The sequence below is a fragment of the Colossoma macropomum genome, unplaced genomic scaffold (genome assembly GCF_904425465.1).
Source record: "Colossoma macropomum unplaced genomic scaffold, Colossoma_macropomum, whole genome shotgun sequence".
Classification (NCBI taxonomy): domain Eukaryota; kingdom Metazoa; phylum Chordata; class Actinopteri; order Characiformes; family Serrasalmidae; genus Colossoma; species Colossoma macropomum.
Genome location: NW_023494803.1, coordinates 19,244,393 through 19,265,752, shown reverse-complemented (window position 1 = coordinate 19,265,752; position 21,360 = coordinate 19,244,393). Strand labels below are relative to the sequence as shown.

General features: G+C 37.2%; 1 protein-coding gene across 1 annotated transcript in view; it reads left to right on the top strand.

The window, feature by feature from the left end:
* Positions 1 to 21,360, top strand: part of adam12 (ADAM metallopeptidase domain 12) — a 184,790-nt gene that overhangs the window by 87,335 nt on the left and 76,095 nt on the right. The window contains exons 6-10 of the mRNA XM_036592898.1: positions 7,551 to 7,737; positions 13,020 to 13,085; positions 17,295 to 17,366; positions 18,882 to 19,051; positions 19,196 to 19,280. Of these exons, the coding sequence (XP_036448791.1) occupies positions 7,551 to 7,737; positions 13,020 to 13,085; positions 17,295 to 17,366; positions 18,882 to 19,051; positions 19,196 to 19,280 (580 nt within the window). The remainder of the gene's footprint in view (positions 1 to 7,550; positions 7,738 to 13,019; positions 13,086 to 17,294; positions 17,367 to 18,881; positions 19,052 to 19,195; positions 19,281 to 21,360) is intronic.

Here is a 21,360-nt window from a genome sequence, read left to right as displayed (position 1 = left end):
TCATACCTTTTTTTTCTGTGAGTGTATGCAGATGAGTACCTTTGGTCAATTTACATGTTTTGTTAACACATTTCCTACAAGAAACAAACTTAAATATGGCATATTTTGCACATTTTAGTGCATAATTTTGATTTATTTGCTGAGTTCATCATATATGTGACCAGAGGGCACCCAAACCTTTACATAGGACTGTATAGAGCATGATCTAACAAAGCTGAAGACTTTTATTTTGTTACTGACACTACTATTCTGAGCAAGTAAACACAGGAATAAGAATATACTTCACACTTCAGTTACCTACTCTGGAGGATTTTAATGAGCTAAATTGGATCTGGTCAAAATCTCTGAATGAATCACTGACAATGGATTACGCAAGATTTACCCATACGTCTCCAAGTTCAGTTTCCAAGTTACAGCGTGGTCCAGTAAATCAGCAAGCACTAAGACCGTGTGCACGCTATTGTGCAAGTGATATTTTGCAACAAGCTTGATTTAATAAATTGTGTATTTTGGAAGAACAAAACTCAGTAGGATATTCTCATGAGTTTCTTTTATGTTTTTATTAGGACCGTTCCAGTAATCAAACTCATAATCCAGCAGGCCGACTACAGCAGAGACAACAATATATAACTGCAGTTCAGAAACAGACAGAAACTAGTTAAAGAAAACAGAATGTTCAAGAACACTCTACAAACAAAGTACAGAAAACATGGAAAATTGAAAATGTGACTTAGAGTGCAGCAAACACATCACAAAGGCAGAAGCTCAAGCTGGATAAGGGGAGGTTCATGGAGGTTAATGTTCTGTAATGTAAGGGATTTGACTGTCAGATTCATTCAGGATAAAGTATTTCTGACTTCGCTAGCGATGTGCACAGGTGCTTGAGTACTCGCTTAACCTCTTCCAGGTGCCAGTATTCGAAGACCTGTAACAAAAATGAGTATTCATTGCGTTGCATCAGGAAAAGTCAGGAAGCAAATACATAGGCCAGCAGTTCAGAGAAACAGTGTAACAGGGCTGTGAAGCACAGCAGTTCTGCTCATATTTAAGAGTAAGTAGGTGTATTATATTATACTTTGCTACAGTGATATACCAGTGCCTTAGAACAGGCTTTTAAAGATGTGATTGAGAATCAGTGGTAGAGTACTGATAGCCTCACTACTCTCACTGGTGATAGCTAAACCTAACTAATGCCAATATATTTCTCTGTTCTCACTGTTATCTCAACAAACCACATGCTGTCACATCATCCACTGAGGACAAACACATTTTTGTAGAAGCAAGTGAATCATTACTATCTACCACTGCACTTATTAGCTCATTAGCTCATCTGAAGGGGCAGCCTCCATTCCTCAAGCGCAATGACCAAAAGACTCCCCTTGGCTTTTTTAACAATAAGACATGCTTTCAAATGGAAACCTGCTTATGTTTGTTTGTGCTTCTGAATTAGTAGCCTGTTACCACCAGTGCACCAGTTTATCTTATTTGTATGTTATAATAACTTATCAGGAGAAAAGGCCTTGCTTTTTTTGCATCCTGGTGCTTAATTGAGAACGTACATCCCTATTTTATCACCAAATTGCCAGCGATAGCTCAGATGTACAGTTCTGTGCAAATGTCAGAGACTACCTGTCTTTTACTTAATTTCTAGTCAAAGCAACCATTATGTACAAGCTTTTCATTTATTAGCATCAGGAGAAAAAGCAAAAGACACATATTTAACAGAAAATTACACAAATCCTTCATCAACCAGATATATTTGTGATGATTGGTATTAACGGGCCCAAAGTGTGCCAAAAACATTACCCACACCATTACACCACCTCCACCAGCCTGGACTCAAGGCAGGTTGATTGGATTCATGCTGTTGGCACCAAATTCTGGCCCTACCATCTGTGCACCTCAGCAGAAATTGAGATTCCTCAGGCCAGGCTATGTTTTCCCAGTCTTCAACTATCCAGTTATGCTGAGGCTGTTCTTGGCTGACACAAATGGAACCTGACGTGGTTTTCTGCTGTTGTAGACCATCTGCCTCAAAGTCTGACTTGTTGTGCATTCTTAGATGCTGTTCTACTCACCACAGTTATCTCCGTTACTGTAGCCTTTCTGTCAGCTCAAATTAGTCTGACCATTCTCTGTTGACCTTTCTCATCAACATGATGTTTTTTGTCCACAGAACTCACTGGATGTTCTTTCTTTAATGCACCATTCTGAGTAAACTCAAGTACAAATTTAGTCCATCAAACCTTACTTCACATCTCAGATGGTCAATTATGGTGTTCTATTGCAAAATTTCTTTTTTCTTTTTCAATTTTTTTTTGTCTTTTTCTTTTTCTCAGTAACAGTTTCTTGACAGCTACACATCCTTTCAGACCAATAGTATTGTCTTCTTACAGTGGAAGAACGGAGCTTGATTTTTCTCCTCTCTCTCAAAGATGAGAGCTTTTAAGTACTGTTTATCTAAATGTGACAATTTTGGTAGTCTACCAAGTCTAACATGGAGTCTGCTTTTTTCTAAATATTTTAATATTTTTTTTAACTCCAGGTTGAACCTTCCCTTATTTTGACTTTTCTTTTTTAAACAAGTGAAGTATCTTATGTCTACCTCCTTAGATGTATCTTCTGACAAATAACTTGTACTCTAGCCATTTTGACTTTGGACAGATATAAATGGCGTAACTTTGAGACAGAGCAGTAATAGATGATCAGGAATAGTGGTGAAGATGGAGTCAGAGAAGGAAACTTCTGGAAATTAAATAAATATTATTATATTATCATGAGGTCAATTCAAACAGGAATACAATTACTGATGATGCTTCAGCTTTAGCCAGTTCCAGAAGGTCATTCACTCCAAAATCGTTGCTTGTCAGACTCTTGAAAGCTATGTACTAGTTTACAATCACGCATGTCATCAATAATCATTTACAGTACCTCACCAGATAAAACTAATTCAGCTCAGGTAGGGCTCAAATGCACAGATATGGATGATGTAACTATGAGACAGAGGCATAACAGTTGATCAGAAACAGTAGTGAGGATGGAGTCAGAGGAGGAAACTTCTGGAATCGACAGAGGAACCACACCTACAGACAGGAAGAACACATCTTGATGCAGAGCTGGAGTGGGACTTGTTTTTAGGCTGGGAGTCATATGATGCAGACTAGCCCACTGTATTTCTCCTGCTACACACACGCAGCCTTGCTTTTGCTAAAATCTTCATGTCTGACTCTGTTTGTTATTTATATATAGCACTGTGATAAACAAGGTGGCCAGCTAGTGATAAAATGACAATTGGCTAAAGCTTTAAAATCATCACAGCCAATATGCTACAAATGAATGCTAGCTAAGTAAGTTAAAGACCTATCAACTTTTCTCACTGCCCACCTGCTCGGAAATGTCCTCATCCTTATAAGGTAGTTTTTTCATTCTTGTCTTCTTGGTGCCACAATGTTTTTTTGCAGTTCTTACTGTTGCTGTCCATCTTCACATGATTAACCTATGAAAACTGCAAAAATGAATTAATGAACTTTGTAGAGCACTGCTTGTTGTGTCAGATTCATACCATTGCTCTGAATTTCATACACTAATTTCTGGGGCTGATATTAGCTTCTTATTGGAATTTCCAGCAGTTGCGCAAAAGCTAATTTCAGTTTAAACTAATCTCTGTCCACTGTACGAGACTCAGTTCCAATCAGCAAACCAGGGCTGTACCTCTTGAGGTGGCGACTGCTTGTTTAACCCCTAAATTGCTACAGATATACAGTTGGATGTAGCATTTATAGTTTGTCTGAGCGTTCTTGTGCTTATATGCCTGAGTTTATACAAGCTCACAGCAACCAGCCCAAAACACTGCCGGCCCACAAGGAATTCTCTTGGCTCTCCCAATTACCTACTCCAGATTTCATATGTATATGTGTGTGTACACAGTTAATTATTGTTGGATTTCCGGTTGCTCGCTTCTCTCAGTCTGTTCTCCACTGTACCTATCAGTCTTAATTGCACTCAACCATTTTTTAGTGAAACACTTTGATCGATGTGTGTTGAAGTTGTTTGTAAATGTGGACTCTACTGATCATCCCTTAATGAGTCTTCATTAAGTGACAATTAGGTGCACTGCTGTTTCGTTTACCCCAAATCCTTGCCAGTGGATTGTGTTTGTTTTCACAACTGCAAAGAAAGAAACTGTTCTCTGCTGAGTTTGATTGCAGTAGATAAAAATGCACCCTGTGGACTCCACTGAGCCTCAGACACATCATAAAAGCTGTTTACCACCTACAATATGTAGGCATGTTGCATATATCCCTGAGTGATTCATATACTCTGCAGCAGAGTGGGAGGACATCAGTACAGCCACATTTTTAGTCTGTTTTAGGCACAGCTTGCAACATTTTTTCGTTTTTATTCCTTTATCCTCGACTTTTGCTGCCCTGCAGGTGTGGTAGTGAACAACTCTGAAAATAGCTTGAAGTTGGATCAGACAATTCAATTTATCTCATTCAAAAGGTCTCCACTTATCTGATTTAAAAAAAAAACATCTGATAAATTGAAGGCATTTTTAAAGTGACATTTTTACTGTGCAAATATTTGATAAATTTGTGTTAATACAGAAGAGCTACTACTTCTGCACTTTTAACATATTCAAGATTGTAATGGGCACATATTACTTTCCATTAAACAACATCTGAATATTCTTGGTGTTGTATCAAACCAAGAAGCATGAGATTTTCTTCAGATAAAGTTACTATTTGGAGATTTGGAGTTTTCTTATTATAAATGTACCTGTTTAGCAATATGAGGTTTTCTTATGATGAACAAGGTTTTCTTAGAGTAAAATATTAAGGTGTTCATATGATAATTGTACCATTCTGATAATATATGATTTTCCTATTTTTCAGAGACATCAAGTTGTCTTTTGATAAATTAACATTTTTGGATAGAGTTCTTCATATATACAATAGATTTTTTCTGATGAACAAGTGATATGTAGTGATAGCTCGTCTGCATGGCTCTTTTCACCCTATTTTTGTCATTTTGTTGTACATACTGTCCGAACCTCTCTTCATTTATTTAATTTCCTGTACAAGTTGTTTATTGTTCAGGAGATATTTCTGAGGAGAGCAGATAACAGATATTCCATATATACGATGCATAAGGAAGAGGAAGAGGAAAGTCAAAGGAAAATAAATAAAACCAGACCTCAACATTACTGAATGTCTTTGGGATTACTTGGATTGTGAGGAGCAGAAAATGTAACCAACTTCTAAGACAGAACTTTGAAGGTGTGGAAAAATCTCTCTGCAGATTTCTCTGAAAAAACTGCAGTATCCCAGACTCCAAGACTTGGAGCTGTAATAAATGCAAAGGCTAGACACACTAAATACTGAAAAATCTGATGTTGTATTTAGTTGTTAAGGCATCTGTGTAATTTTACAATTAAATATAGTTGTAACTTGTACAGAGTAGTCTGACGTTTGCACATAACTTATTTAGTGATTTTTTTTTTCTGCTTGTTGATTTACGGATATGTGCACATTCGTGTTATAGATGCTTGCTGAGACATTTTGGACATATAAATGTTTTTCTCTGTATAAATGTTTTTCCTGATGAATAACAGGGTGTGGTGGACACTGGGAGGGACAGCAATATGAACCTGCAGACATTCTGGAGAAACATTTCCACAACCACCCACATAGGCCAAAAGAGGAGAAAAGGCTTTATTAGACAGTACTAAGTAGTTGGCTAGCAAATATATTATATCTCCGTACACGCTGGAATCATCTGCTTTCAATTTTCGTGTGAAATTCCATCTACATACTTTAATTGCATTTCAATTGAGTTATCTGATCTCATTTTCTTCTTCTGTCACATCACCCAACCATTTATGCAGAGATTACTTGAAGGTCAGACTCATTTTCCCAGTTCGAGGTGTGCTAACATAATTCTGTATTTTTGAAGGCTTACTTGAAAACTTAATACATTGAAAATCATGTCATATATTTTGTCTGTAGGTTTATGATTTGTAAATGTGCAGTGACTTTTAAAGGTCTCAGGAGGTGAATTCCAATCACTGAAGTTACTGAAGATGATAAACAAGTGGGAAATAAAGAAATAGTTTAAAATGTCAGGGACACACAGTTTCTAACGTCCACTCCACTCCGCCACTGCCCTCTTGAAAATGCATGACCCCAAACTGCAATGAAAAGATATCAACTTCTTCAAACTTTCAGGTTCTGCAGGGTTTTTGTGCAGCTGTTCAAGATTGCTAGAAGTGTGACAAGAACAAGGCCAGCATTATAAGTAGCTTATTGTTGGGCTTTTGAATATGAAATCCTCAATTCTTAATTTGGACAGAATTATGGGTTTTAGAAATGCATCAGTGTATTGCAGTGCATCAGATTCAAAGTAGCAATTCAACTGGATCAGTGTTGTAGTCAAATATAATAATGTTCAATGAAGACTGCACTCATTTTTGGCAAATATAAAATCAGTTCAGACTACTGTCAAAAGCAAAAATTCCAAAAAGAAAGCTTGATGTGTTTTTTGTATTGACTGTATTCCATTACTGAGTCCCTCAGTGTACCTTTGAAAATAATTCTGAATTGCAACGAAGTAGCTTAATGGAGTTCAATCAAACTAAAATGTGGTGAAATTGTTAGGTATTTTGGCTAGTTTTCTCTTAGTTTTCAAATCAGGAATTGGACTTCAAGAGTGCTTTTGAGGGCACTGTAATCCCCCACAATGCGCTTTTGTCCAGCAGTGGTTCCCAACCCCACCAGATGATCTTCATCTTTATTCCAAATCAACTTGCAAAACCTGGGGATAAAGGAAAAAAGTGGCTGTCTGGTGGGCTCTGAGGACTGAGTTGGGAACCACTGTTGTAGGAAGCATTGGATGTCACTGTATCAGCTAAATATATAGCATAATACATTGCGGTATCACCATCAGATAAACAATACTTAAAGATTTCATTTTTGAGAGGGAAGAGAAATTCAAGCTCCACTTTTGCTTCAGATCTGAAAAAATCCACAAGTGTTTCTGTCCCTCCTTCCACTTTGAGAAGACAACCAAACACCATGGGTGTGAAAGGACGTGTAGGCATCAAGAAGATGTTAGTGAGAAAAGGAAACGTACAAAAACGAAGCCACCAAGCCACTGAAAATAAATCTTACCAGACTGCCTCGACTTAAGTTTTGTACTTTTTCCAGATTCTTGTCCTCTTTCCCTGCACAGCTATAGCCATAAATAAGGAGCCGGCTTTAGCCTCTGTCAAGCAACTAATATTGGTGTATTTTACTAACTGGTGAATACTGTGTTGACTGAATACAGGTTGATGATGAGAAACTGCACTTTTTATTATAGAGTCATGCATTCTTAGTGCTATTTAGTAAGCTAAATAGTTTACCACCAATACAGCACAACTAATTATTGAGAGGAGATTTATTTTGGTCACAGCCTGAGATTTCTTGATGCACTGAATCATTTTCTAAAGAACTGTAATTGAATCAGCTAATTGTCAGTGATTTACACCATCATGTACTTCTGATCCATAGGGGGTTCATCTTACTTGAAAATGAGACATTCATGGTGGAGCCTGCGTTTGAGCCTGAGAACGGTACACATGTGGTCTACCGAGGAGACCATCTGACCTTTCCCTCTGGAACCTGTGGCCATGGACACAATATCACCACTGTCAACCACAGCAGTGCTGGAGGACTGCTACAGTCATTCAACACCAGGGTCAGAAAATCTCCCTGCCTGGCTTTATCTTTCTCTCTGTTTTTGTGTTCAGTCTAAGCTACACTACACACTATCACTCTTTTTCTCTCTCTTTCTCTGTGCAGTCCTCATTACCTTCTCTTTCTCCTTCTTTCTCTCTCCAGTCTATCCTATATTACTCTCTTACTCTCTCTCCACTCCAACCTATATTACTCTCTCATTCTCTCTGCTGTCAAATCTACATTACTTTCTTTTTGTCTCTTTCTGTGTCCAGTCTAACATACATTACTCTCTTTTTTCTGTTCAGTCTAACATACATTACTCTCTTTTTTCTGTTCAGTCTAACATATATTACTCTCTCGTTTTTGCTCCAGTTTGAACTACATTCTCTCTTAATCTCTTTCTCTGTCTAGTCAAATCTACATTACTATCAATTTCTCTGTCCAGTCAAACCTACATTTCTTTCTTTCTTTCTTTCTTTCTTTCTTTCTTTCTTTTTCTGCCCAATCCAATCTACATTCTGTTAACAAAAACAAAATGACTTGACTAAATGTCTGTTCTTATAATGAACAACTACCTTCTCCTTGTGATGTTATTGCAGCTCTAATCATATCCACCTGATTCACACATTAGGTCCTCTTATCATAGAATGCGTCGGTGCTTTATACGTCCAAAGTTTGTAGACATTAAGCCTCGACAACATTAGTGAGGTGAGGTACTGATGTTGGATGATCAGTTCTGGATCACAAACATCATATTGGATGGAGCTCCATCACTCACAGTTTCACTGCTCCACAAACTAAAGCATGGGGTTTCATACCTCTCTAGCTGACACTTGGAACTAACCATGGTGACCTAGGCTCATGTACGCCTGAGTCAGCCGAGGGTACACTTTAACCCCCTTAAAATCTCAGGCTTATTACATACTAAAGCTTATTATTCAGTAACTACAGGGACTTCAGAGTGAACTGTCTGAGCTATTCTTAGCTTATAGAAGTGTGTAATAAAACTGGCCATTTAGGAGATTGAAGTAACTGAATTCACTAGTTTGAAGGAGTCTTCACCAACAATTGGGCAAACCCATGGAATATATTGGGGACTAAACTTCTTTAGTTAAACAATACATCAGTAAACATGTTTTGTGTTGGTTGTTGGCAAACTGACTTAACTGTAATTTTTTCTGAAATTTTAAAGTGAAAATCACTGCATGTGTCCATATGTTTGGATTGAAGTGTTAACTTTAAAAATCCATTTATGTATGTACATCTTCTGTGGATGTATTTCCGTCTTATATAGAGAAGTCACATGTCAGAGTCGGATATCTGTGTTATAGCTGATGAAACGATTGTAGAAACCCACGCATTTCACACATGATAAAACAAGCTCCATGCTCTCCATAAAACATCAAAGGTGAACACGCCGTCTACCCTATCAGTGCTGATATCCCTGCAGTACTTATCACAAGGAAACTGTCTAAATGAGCGGTGTCACTGCGGAGATTCTCTGGGATAACTGTGAAATATAACACTGCTAGAATACCAAATGCTACCATAGAGATGGTATGTCGGCAGTGAAAAATACAAAGAAGGACAAAGAAGTTAATAACAGTTTTGAAAGAATGTGCCATGGAATATCGCTTCATTCACTCCGCACTAATAGAATTGCATGTCTTGATTTGAACCTGAGAGAGATCAGAACTCTTTGTTATGAAAACCATGGAAACTACATCATGTTAAGCTGTGCTAGCGTTAACTGATCACATTACAAAGGACGAAACTGGTCCGTAAAACCAGAGCGGATCTGTGAGAGTTTGGGCAAATATTGCCAGAGAAGGAGAGGCTAATGTCACGGGTTTGTGTTAAATAGAAAGAAATAAAACATGAAAGATAAATATGTATTAATCATATGTATGACACACACAGCTCACTGATGCGCAGGAATGTTGTCTTTCATTTCAAAAGTTTTTAACTTTTAGGAGTCGCAGTTACCGACAGTAACAAAAGCATGGTGTAATCTGAGATAAATTACTTCTCACTCATAGCTCATGGAAACAAGCAGAGAAATTCTTTTGAAAGTGCAGATTCTAAACGTATTCAATCAATCTCATATTTGTGAAGCAGAGCATATTTTTTCATGATTTAATATGAATTAAAATTTAGTGTTGTTGACTTGCAGAAAGAAAAAACATATTGCACATTTTTGCCCTGTTCGGCATTTGTTGAAATCAAAATATGTGAAAAAAGACTCAAAGCTTTCGTGTATAAATGGAATTTATTACCGTAAGTCATTATGTAATTACACATGTAAGTATTACGTAATTATTATGCAATTCCAAACACTGTTCAGTTTTTTAGTGCGTCACAGTGCACCACTTAGCATTTTGCCATTAAATTAAAGCCATATTGAGAGCATAGAAAGCCATAATAGATGACAGTTGGCTTGAAATTTACACAGAGAAACACAGTCCTTCAGATAAACAGACAAATGCTAATGGTCTGCTACCTGAGTTAACGTTGCTAGCCTAGTCTTTTTTTCTCCTTATGTCTTTCAGCTCAAAAACAGTTTGTGGGAAAAGAGTTTTTGAAGAAGTAGTAGACTTCCAAGAATGATAAATCATGTTGAAACTTTCATTAAACCTACTCAAACACTTAAAAATGAGGGTTCTTCAAGAATTCTTTAGTAAAGAAAATGGTTCTAGATAGGATCATGAACACTCAAAGAGCCCTTTCCATGATTAAAGGAGTTTTCAGATTGATGGAGTATGCGCTGTACATAGTTCTATATAGAACCTTTTTGAAAAGGGTCCTATATAGCACTAAAAAGGGCTCTTCTATTGTTATGATGTCAGGCTTGTTACAATAGAATAACCCTTTTTGATACTATACTATAGCCTTTACAAAAAGGTTCTATATAGAACTATGTACAGCAAATACTCTATCAATCTGAAGAACCGTTTCAGGATGCAAAGAACTCTTTAGTCATGAAAAGTTTTTTGAGTGTTCATGGCTCTATATAGAACATTTTCTTTACTAAAGAACGCTTGAAGAACCATCATTTTTAAATTTGTGGTTGAGTGTAAAAATGAACTTGAAATTTGCGATTATTAGTCCTGTCACTGCAATGCATTCTGAAGTATAGCAGCGCTTTGTACTGTATCTTCTACATAAAGCTTCACATATTGTGACACAGCATGGCATCTGACAACAGTGTGTTCTTTTCAGTCCTTCAGCTGAAACTCACCATTTGGTGTACAGTAGTGATATAACTGGTAACACTTTATTTTAGGAAACACATACCGGGGTCTAATTAGGGTCTTGTTATTTGTTCATTGAAGCCCAAATTAGACACTTCTAAATGGTTTATTCACTGTGCATTAAGCTGTATTCATTATAACCTGTGTTAGTACATAATTGAAGGTCTGTTAAGTTAGGCATTATTAGTTGTAATCAGTGTGTGGAATACTTGCCGGTGTTTGAGGGGTCCCATGTTGGCTTCTGTTCCAGTGTTGACTGGCTACTAACACACTCGTTGTAGAATTGCTTTAGTGGCAACAAAATGTTTGGTTAAACAATTCTTCTTTTGGTAACACTCTTTTCTAGTTTGGTAATATGGTTTTCCACACGTAAATTGAGATCTTACATGTCTCTTTTGTCTCTTTTGTCTTTGGTTTGAGATGAGTAGTAATTCTTTCTTCCCACAAATCTCTTGAGAAATTGGGTAGATTATCAAATTTACAGATACACTATGCCATATTGTAAAGCTTGTCAGAGGTATTCCCAGCATAGTTACAGTTGCTAGGCTATGAAGGACCAATTTGCTACAGCACCACCTGAGGCAGACCAGTGCTGCATCTGTAGTTAATTAGGAATACCAAAGACAGAAGCTCGCTGATTGTAGGTGAAGCAGGTAAACAGTGAACATTCTTTGAATTTTTGATTTGAGTGTCTATTTTTCTGTAATAAACAACATGACGTCATAAAAAGTTGAATTTGAGACATTTAGGGGGTCCAAGACGTTAATTCAGGGGTCTGAGATCCCTCAGGACCCCCGCACCGTGGTTGTAATAATTTACAACAGACACTTTGTTAAGACCTTGTGATGCTAATTATTCAGCCAAAATGTAAATGCCTAAATTCACATCTTATTAGTGGACAATTTGCAGCACATGATTCTTAAAGGTTCTAGGTAGCATCAAGTGACTTCTAAAGTTTTTCTTTAGAACTAAAAAGACTTTAATAGGTCACTAATACTTCAAGATATGTTCCATACTCTAAAATCGACTTTTAATCATCACTTATTAGAAGATAAACAAATTTTCAATAAGTCGATTTGCTGCCTAAATTCCAAAGTTGGCTTTTTGGTAGCCAAGAACATTTGACCAGGAATATTTAAGTCAGCTTCAGCCAAACAACCAAAAACACTTGTAGGAAAGAGATTTCAATTTTATTTTGCAGTCAAAATATCATTAGTAGGTGCTTAAATTGTGACGAGTCATTGACAACATATTTATCAATTTTGAACTCTAATCAAAATTGTCCCTTGATGCTAAGTAGAACTTTCAGAAATAAAATGCTGCCAATTATATGCTAATAAGATGTGAATTTAGGTGAATTATCCTTGCTTAATAATGTGTTATTGTACATTCTTATAAGTAATGATGCAATTGTTAGTAGTTTTTTACATAATGGCCTCCAGTTATGCACTAATACAGGACAAAATGAATAAAGCGCAATGCACAAGACTCCTAATATGCATCCTTGAAATAAATATATATTTTATGCATCTTATTTAATATTATACAACATTGCCTAAATCCAGGTAGTGCTCCCATGTTGGTATTGTAGCACAATAAACAAAAAAGAGACTGTTTAGACTGTTGATGCTGCTTTTTACGGACTGTTTATGAGGGGTAAAGTGGGGTAAAGTGGGGTAAAGTTTTTGTGGCTTATGCCATCTCCAGGGGTTTACTGGGTCATGCTGGATGTCTCCATTTAGACTTTATACAGATGCTCCCGAGGGCAGCCTCTTGCAAAATTGATAAGAGGCAATTCTGTAAGGCCTTTGAAATGATCCCAGGAGGAAGGTGTGTTAAGAGAACTTTTCCCCCCTTTTTTATATAGAGCTTCTTGGTCTAATGAGGACTTTTTGAGTCTGTGATTAAAACCGGCTATTTAATTCCAGCGTGTCCATGTCCTTAAATAATAAATAAATAAAACCAATCAAACCACGATATGTGCATAGAATGACCTGTTTACTAATTGTTTGTTTTTTTCTTTCATCTTATTTGTGTCTTTTTCTTGCAGCATAAAAGAGACGCCCAGAAGACCACCAAATATGTGGAGCTCATTATCGTGGCGGACAACAGGGAGGTACGTTTGGCTAGGTTAGCGGTCATGCCCACGGGGCACCAGATGCCACTCAACCTTGCCAGGGTTTATGAGCCAATAACTGACAGCTTTAAGGGACAGGCAGTAAGATTACAGGCCATAACACAGAACCAAGTGAAGTGAGGTGAAGTGTACTCAGTAGTGTAATAGAGCCTGTATTTGGCTGAATAGAGTGGAAACAGTGTTGTTGTTTTGCCTCGCTCCAAAAGCAGGTCAGTGGGGGGGGCTAAGGAAGTGGATCACTTTTTCCAAATGGCCAGACAGGAAACTGGAAGTAGTGTGTTGTGAAAAATCATCAGCTGTGAAGGAAATGCTAGCCAAGGCAGTTCCCACCTGGCCAACCTGTGTGTGTTTTTGTGTTTGTTATTGCAAAAATGTCTTGACTTTGTAGGAAAAACGAAAAAAAACCGAGCTAAACTACAATGTCATTGACCAACAAAAAGGTCCTCACTTTGTAAAGTACTTTTTTACAAAAGCTACATGTTTAAAACTGAAAAGGCAGAAACATTTATTTATCCACTGAAGTTCAGGTAAGGTTTAGGTTAAGACTCTTTGGCTGGCTTTACGTGGTGAAACTTTGCCTGCAACATGATAGTTACACAAAGCAATTTAAAAAGAATCAAAGTTGCACACAAACAATTACTCCACTATGTTGTTAACATACTGGTCAACACAGCTGCCACCATATTGTCGAAATACAGTCAAGGCAGCGACGACAGCGACAGTAGTTAGCCACTGTTCGTACACCATTAGTTAATGAAGCCTCCTGACACATGAAATACAGCCATGGTATGCAGCTTGGGTTATGGTTGTAGTACCAATAACAACAAAAAATAAAACGGTGTAAACTTTTATAGCGTGTCGGCTGGCTGACGTTATGAAGGAAAAGAGGCTGAAGAGTTGAGCCATCTAATTAACAGCAAAAACTTTCAGCCATTATCCGCCAAAGTCAGCTTTCATCATTTTGTCACATGTAAACAGTTGACGTATTGATTCTGTAGTTTTGCTTTATCATTTTGGAGTGTTGAGAATTGTTCATGAAGACAGTTGACGCTGTTGATGATAGACTTTTGCAGTCTGTTTATTGCCAGACAAGATGGTTCTTTAAGGGTTATTTAGTAAAGAAAATGTTTCTATATAAAACCATGAACACTCAAAAACTCTTTGCATGATTAGAATGTTCTTTGCATCATGAAAGCGTTCCTCAGAATGTGCTGTAGATGGTTCTAGGTACAACCTTTTTGAAAAGGGTTCTATATAGCACCGAAAAGGGTTGTTATCATGTCAAACTTGTAACAATAGACGAACCCTTTTGGGTGCTGCATAAAACCCTTTTAGATTTAAGGTTATTATAGATATCTGGATATGTTATCTTGGACCACAACACGTAATCAGTACTTAAACATTTGGTATGGATCAACATCTCCTATCAAGCTTACTTTTTCTTGATACTTTGATTTGGATGCTGTATTCAGCTGCTCGTACACTTTATGCAGATGGAATGTCAGCAATATGGCCGTGGGACGCTTCTTCTGTTACGAATTCTAAGAGGCTTTGTCACATCAGTGACAACAAAACAAGTTTATCAGAACAAGTGTATGTACGCAGATAAATCTGAACAACCAAGTGCCCCTACTTCACCAGAATCCAATTTGATTCTAGTAATGAAAAGATAATTCATATATTTGCATGGCGGTAAGGTGTGATGACAGCCCAGATCTGTGCCTCAAAATACAGTAATTTACTTACAATATTATTTGAATTACAGTCATATGCAAAAGATTGAACACCCTTAGTCAAATTACATGTTTTGTTGATTGCTTTAAGTGAAAATAATTGAAAATAACTCAACCTCTACAGTAGGGGTGTCAAATTCAACCAGTACAGGGACAAATCCGTGGGCTAGAGAGCACCTACACTCTTAGCAAAAAGGGTTCTATATAGTACCAGAATAAGGTATTACCAATAGAGGAACGCTTTTTGGTACCTTATAGTACCCTTTTTTAAAAAAAAGGGTACTATATAGTAACAACTACAGCACATTCTCCATCAATCTGAAGAACGCTTTGATTATGCAAAGAACCCTTTAATCATGGAAAGGTTTCTTTGAGTTTTCTTTGAGTTCTATATAGAACCATTTTCTTTACTTAAGAACCTTTGATGAACCATCTTTTTTAGAGTCTATGTTATTGTTTTAATTTCATGTTTGTGTGTGTGTGATATTAAATCTGTAATATATATATGTTTATTTGTTGTGTTTAACACATGCATGTACATGCCATATTTTATGTTGTATTTTTTCCAACTTGTTAAATTCAGCAAAGAAACAGTAATGGTAACTACAATGTTCAGAAATGTATCTCTTTGTGTACTTTTACTTAGAAAATAAACAAAACATGGAATTTATTCAGGAATGCCAAACATTCACATACATTTTGTTTAAGGTCCTCCACAAAGATTATACTTATTCATCCTTTGCTAAGATACTTTCATTTGTCCTTGAGGATACATAAACACAAACAGTGAGGGGAGTGTGATGACAGTGGAGGGCCGTCAGTCTTTGACTTTGACCCTCACTCTCCTTCTCCTGTGTATGTCATTGTGTGTGGCAGTGCATGCAGTACATCTCAGATCTGCTGTTTGGAGACCATCTGGCTCTCAATGTGCCACACTCTTCAACATGGTGCCATGTCACCTATTGCAGAACACACACGCACAGCGACACGCATGCTGTAGATTTCTGTCTACCTGTCAGTGTGTTTGTGTCTGTTCTTTCCACCACAGTTTCACTCCACATCACCTGTTTAGTAAACCACAAATGTTCTATCAGTTTACATAGACACATTTTCTAATATATCTACCAGCAGGCCTGACATCAGAACTGATAATTAAGAGCATAAAAATGATTTCTAATAGAGTTGTTATTTCCTTCCTGCTAAGAGGAAGTTGCTATACCAGGTCTGTATGTAAACTTTTTGGTAATAGCACAGGTATTATGAAAGTTTAAAATTTTTCATTAAAATTAAAATGATTAGCACCAACATAAAACTGCATATCATGCTTATGAAAAGTATGCCATGTGTGTGAAAAACTAAACTGTAAAAACTGTTTTGCTTTTGTGACTTTTTTGTCATTAAAACCAAATCCTTTACATATATCCACCTATTCAGGCTACAGCAGTTTAGCCCCACACATTCACACTCAGTGTTTCTGTAAAACTGTAAAATCTCAAGTCGTTGCTAGCTGACATTACAGCCCCAAACTAAACAACTTTTGGGGATTTTGTACTGAGCGAGGCCCTTTCTTTACAAACATGTGGATTTGTTTTGTAGTGTTTGAGATACCTGATGGACAACAACTACATTAAACTCTAGAATGTATGACTACACTGAGAACTTACACCTGTTACAATACTGTACGGCCTGTAACCTATTTTGAAATATCAGCCACCATCAATAATGTGTTTCAAATGTGTTTCCTTTGTTCCTGTATTTGGAAGTGTAGGTCACAGTGGCCCCAAAAAGTATTTGGACAGTTTGACAACTTAAGCATTGGTAAACATTAATAAAGTTCTTTAACTTACTTCATAAAATGTTAAACAAAATAATAAAAAAAAAACACTTTTAGCACAACATCACACTTTTATTACAACATCTCACTGATGGTGTGGAGAAAGCCTGGAGTAGAATTCCAACCAGACTGCACTTAGACCACTGTAAAGCACAGATGTGAAAACATCTGGGGCTGTTGTTCTTACACTGGTGCCGATGAGCTTGTGTTCATTGATGGATCATGAACATGTGTAGGCATTTTGGATGCAAATCTGCAGAAGCCTGAATAGAAAATGCTCAAACAACAATGATCTGAAACACATTTTGAAAGAATACTTTGCCGAAAAGAAATTATGGATTGTGCAAGTGGCTGATATTTCAAAAACAGAAGAGAATTGGTCTGCTTAAAATAAATGCCTCCTGGTTTGATATTTTGTTTCCTAACACAATGAAGGCTCTGCACTGTTGTGTAACTATTGCTGACATCACTTGTTTATGCATGACTGGGTGACCAATGTAGTTGTTAAAATTTGGACTCTTTAATAATGTATTTTAAATTGTGCCCCCAAATAACGAATTCAGATGTGTCCGCCTTTCTCTCTCTCTCTCTCTCTCTCTCTCTCTTTCTCTCTCTCCTCAGTTTCATAAACAGGGCAAAGATGTAGAGAAGGTCAAGCAGAGGCTAGCTGAGATCGCCAATTACGTGGACAAGGTATAATGCCCTGTACACCTTCCCTTAATGAACAGGGAGGAGTGATTGTGTGTGAAAATAGAAAACTGATTGACAGAGATAGATGTAGCTCTGCCAAAATGAATGAGCTCCCTGCTGAGAGGCCAGGTATGAGTCCTCAGTATTTTTAGATTGCAAATGAACTGCAGGCTAAGTTTAACAGATGGATAGATGAGGTTGAGTCCTAAACCCGATATTGCAGACTTATTATTCAATTATTAATCTCTTAATCATAAAACTTATTATCCAGTAACTGCAGTAACTGTGTACAGCTGTGTAAGTTGTAGTTGCAAGAGTTAGAAACTAAAGTGTGAGCCCACAAACAGGTTATAGTGTCGCCTGTTCATGCACCCCCAAAAACGATGTGGACTCCGGTGTCTAAATTTAAAAGTAAGTTTTTAACTTCTTTCTAGCAGTTCTGATGTGAAGGGAAAAAATTTATGTAAAGTATTTAATTTAAAGTAACACATCAAATGTGTCAAACGGAAGCAGAAATAAAACTGCTGCTGATGCAGATCCACAGTGATGCGATGAAACACTTTCTGAACAAGCTCCAGTGTACATTTGAAACACAATTCAAAAGCCAAAGATGTCAGATTTCCAGCCAAAACAAAGTACATACAGGTTATTCATTTTTCAGGCCATTAGATAGACAGAAAGGATAATCCACTTCCATAATAAAAGGGGAAGTCACTAGAAAATAAGTGAAAAAACAGCTGTTCTCAAGACTAGAGTTTGAGAAATGATTAATTAAAAAGAATATGTGACCCCGAACATCTGTGCAAGACCTGGTAGACCACCAAAATGTCACAATCAGATAAACGGTACTTAAAGCTTTCATCTTTGAGAGAGAGGAGAAAATCAAGCTCCACTCTTGCTACAGATCTGAAAACATCCACAGGTGTTTCTGTCCATCCTTCCACTGTGAGAAGACAACTCAACACTAGTCTGAAAGGATGTGTAGCTCAAGAAGCCGTTACTGGGAAATAAAAGTACACATAAAAGAAAAAATCTGAAAATCAAAGAAGCTGCTGGAGTTCTCAGAACAATGGACTGACCGCGTGAGATTCCAGACTCCAACATCACTGCATGTGTTTGTGATTACTTGGATTGTGAAAAGCAGAAAGTGTAACCAACCTTCAAAACTGAACATTGAAGTTGTGTAAAAATATCCCTGCAGTTTTTTCCAGAGAAGAATGAAAGCTGTATTAACGGCTAAGATTATATTTAGTTGTTGAGCTTTCTGTGTAATTTTCTGTTAAATATTTGTCTTCTTTTTCCAGACAATGAAAAATGGGCAACTTGTACATAATAGCTGTTTTGCATGAAAGTGAAGTAAATCAAAGAGTGGTCTCTGACATTTGCATGGTAGTGTATGTGGGTCGAGACAATTCCTCACTAAAATTATCAAAGAATTAAAGGGTTAAACAAAAAATGCAAAAGCTTGTACAGTATACAGTGCACTATGTGTATATAGAAATCTGTGTGATGTCTCAGTTTTACAGGGCTTTAAATATCCGTGTAGCTCTGGTGGGCTTGGAGGTTTGGAGTGATTCTGATAAGTGTCCAGTGACTCAGGACCCCTTCACCACCCTGCATGAGTTTCTGGACTGGAGAAAACTCAAACTGCTACCCCAGAGACGGCATGACAATGCCCAGCTCATCAGGTACTGTCAAGTCATACAAACACATGCACTGAGAACTCACAGCTATATTCTTTGCATGTCCGTGCTGCGCAGAGGTATTTTTGGTGTGTGTACTAAGTCCATATAAAATGCAGTCATGTGGTGAACTTGGCTCTTCTCTTGCAGCGGTGTGTACTTCCAAGGCACCACTATTGGCATGGCGCCCATCATGAGCATGTGCACTGTGGAGCAGTCCGGTGGGATCGTCATGGTAAGCATACACTATATTCAATACAGTCTATGCCATACATTGACCCCTTAAACTATGCTGACCGCTGCGGTACGCTGGTGTTACCACTGACAGAGTTTTCATCACTGCTCCATTTAAAAACAAGGGATATCCCGTTTGCAGCAGAATGTAAACACAGCATGAGGGCCTGGATGTTAGGAACACTTTAGTTCCTCATTCTCATAACTGGATCATTCCACCGAATTGGTTCAAAATCAGAGTTGAAAACACATTTTGGACTTTAGACTAAAATCCTTTTGCTTTGAGTGATCCTATACCTTAATTATGTCTTTTTAGTAATATAAATGATTGAATGTGAAATGTTGTCACTACCCAAACAACTATTTCGGTAGTGACAATTTTAGCTAATTTTAAGCATAAATCAAAAACGCTAGCCAATATGTGACTAGTGAATGCAGCTTTGAACAGTTGTACACACATAAAGTCTTATTTTTCATTAAAACACATAAAAGTTAACTTAATTGGTGTTTTGGTAGTTACAATTCTTACTGATTTTCAGACTTTGAGACACATTTACTTCAAACAGTTAGATTTAACTGCGCACCATGTGGCCATGACAGGAATGCAGTCTCACTTCCTGCTCTAAAACGCAGGGGTGTGGCAGAAATAAGGCTCCACCTATAGACTACAACTCTTTGTGATTCAGTGACATGAAAATATGAGGCAGCGTTTTTTAAAAAAGTTTTTTTTGCTTAAAAATGTAACTCTTTCTCTTTCTAAATCTTTCAACTTCACTTCACAAGAAATCAAAAGAAATCAAACTTCACAAGAAATCAAAAAGGTCTTTTAAAAAAAATGTACTTGAAACATGTACTTTAAAATATGTATTGTAAAAATATGTATATGTAAAAAATGTACTTTATTTAGGGTAAAGGGTTTGGGACAGCCACCTCCCAATACAAAGTACCCTATAAATGATGATTTTCTATATATTTAGCTTATTACTGTCTCACCTAATGTCTTGGGTTTAAATATAACATAAACATAACATAATCCTTGTAACTATCTGAAGTCTGAATACTTTTTTTAATTGTTTTTTTTTTTTACTGTGGGACCGCAGTTTGAACAAATTTAATAAAATGGTCCAATTGTAACTATTAGTTTTAAAATTATACTGAATAATTTGTGTTAGTTACTGAGCCATAACTCTTAGTTAATTGTGGATAGTGCACTACTTTATCCAGTAACTCTTCAACTGAGTCCATTTTCCTATTTTTTATGGTTTCTGGTTTATAGTTCTTTTTTGCTCTTTGGGCCTCTATGCCACCACATTTCACTTCCCTCATTCATAAATTCTTTTTTCCCTTTCAAGTGCTTTTATCTCACTGGAGAGTACGAGTGAAAGTTGAATCTCAGCAGGATGCTCACAGTCAACACTCCCAAATGAAACCTAAAAAAATCACAAAAATTCTCTAAAACACAATCCAAGAAGTCTTGAACTTTTTTAAATGCCTAAGCAGGCAATTTAGGAATGAGAAATCTTTTTGACTATTGTGAAATTCTTTTTTTAAACGCATTACTGATTGCTTCCATTATGCTGAAAAATTGCTTTGGACTTTCAACTTCCCCTTGTAAAGAAAGCTTGCTTCAGTGTTTTGACTTTTTTTTTCACCCACCAGGGGCTTTTGTGGCCCCTTGTGGCTCTACAAAGCCTCATGGTAGGTGGAGCGCCTGCGATTTTGAGTGGTAATGAATCTAATTAAGTGGAACTCCATAGGAGCCGCCCAAGGTCATTCTACAGCACCTGCGTTCTCTTAAGCGCCCAGCGGTTGCTTGTCAATCAGAGAAATCACCCGCGGTTCTTTACCGGAGCTAAATACCACACATTTACATTTTTATTAGCCCAGATAAATCACTCGCTCTCCGGGAGTATGTTACATGTCTGCCATGGCAAAAGCGCCTTTTTTTAAATTCAGCAGAGTCGAGCTGGGCAGCAGCGATTAGACATGAGCCTGAATTTAAGACGTGTGGCCATATAGTTTGATAAATGGTACTTATTAAATGGCCAAAAGACTAGGTAGTGTCAGCAGGTCTGTGACCT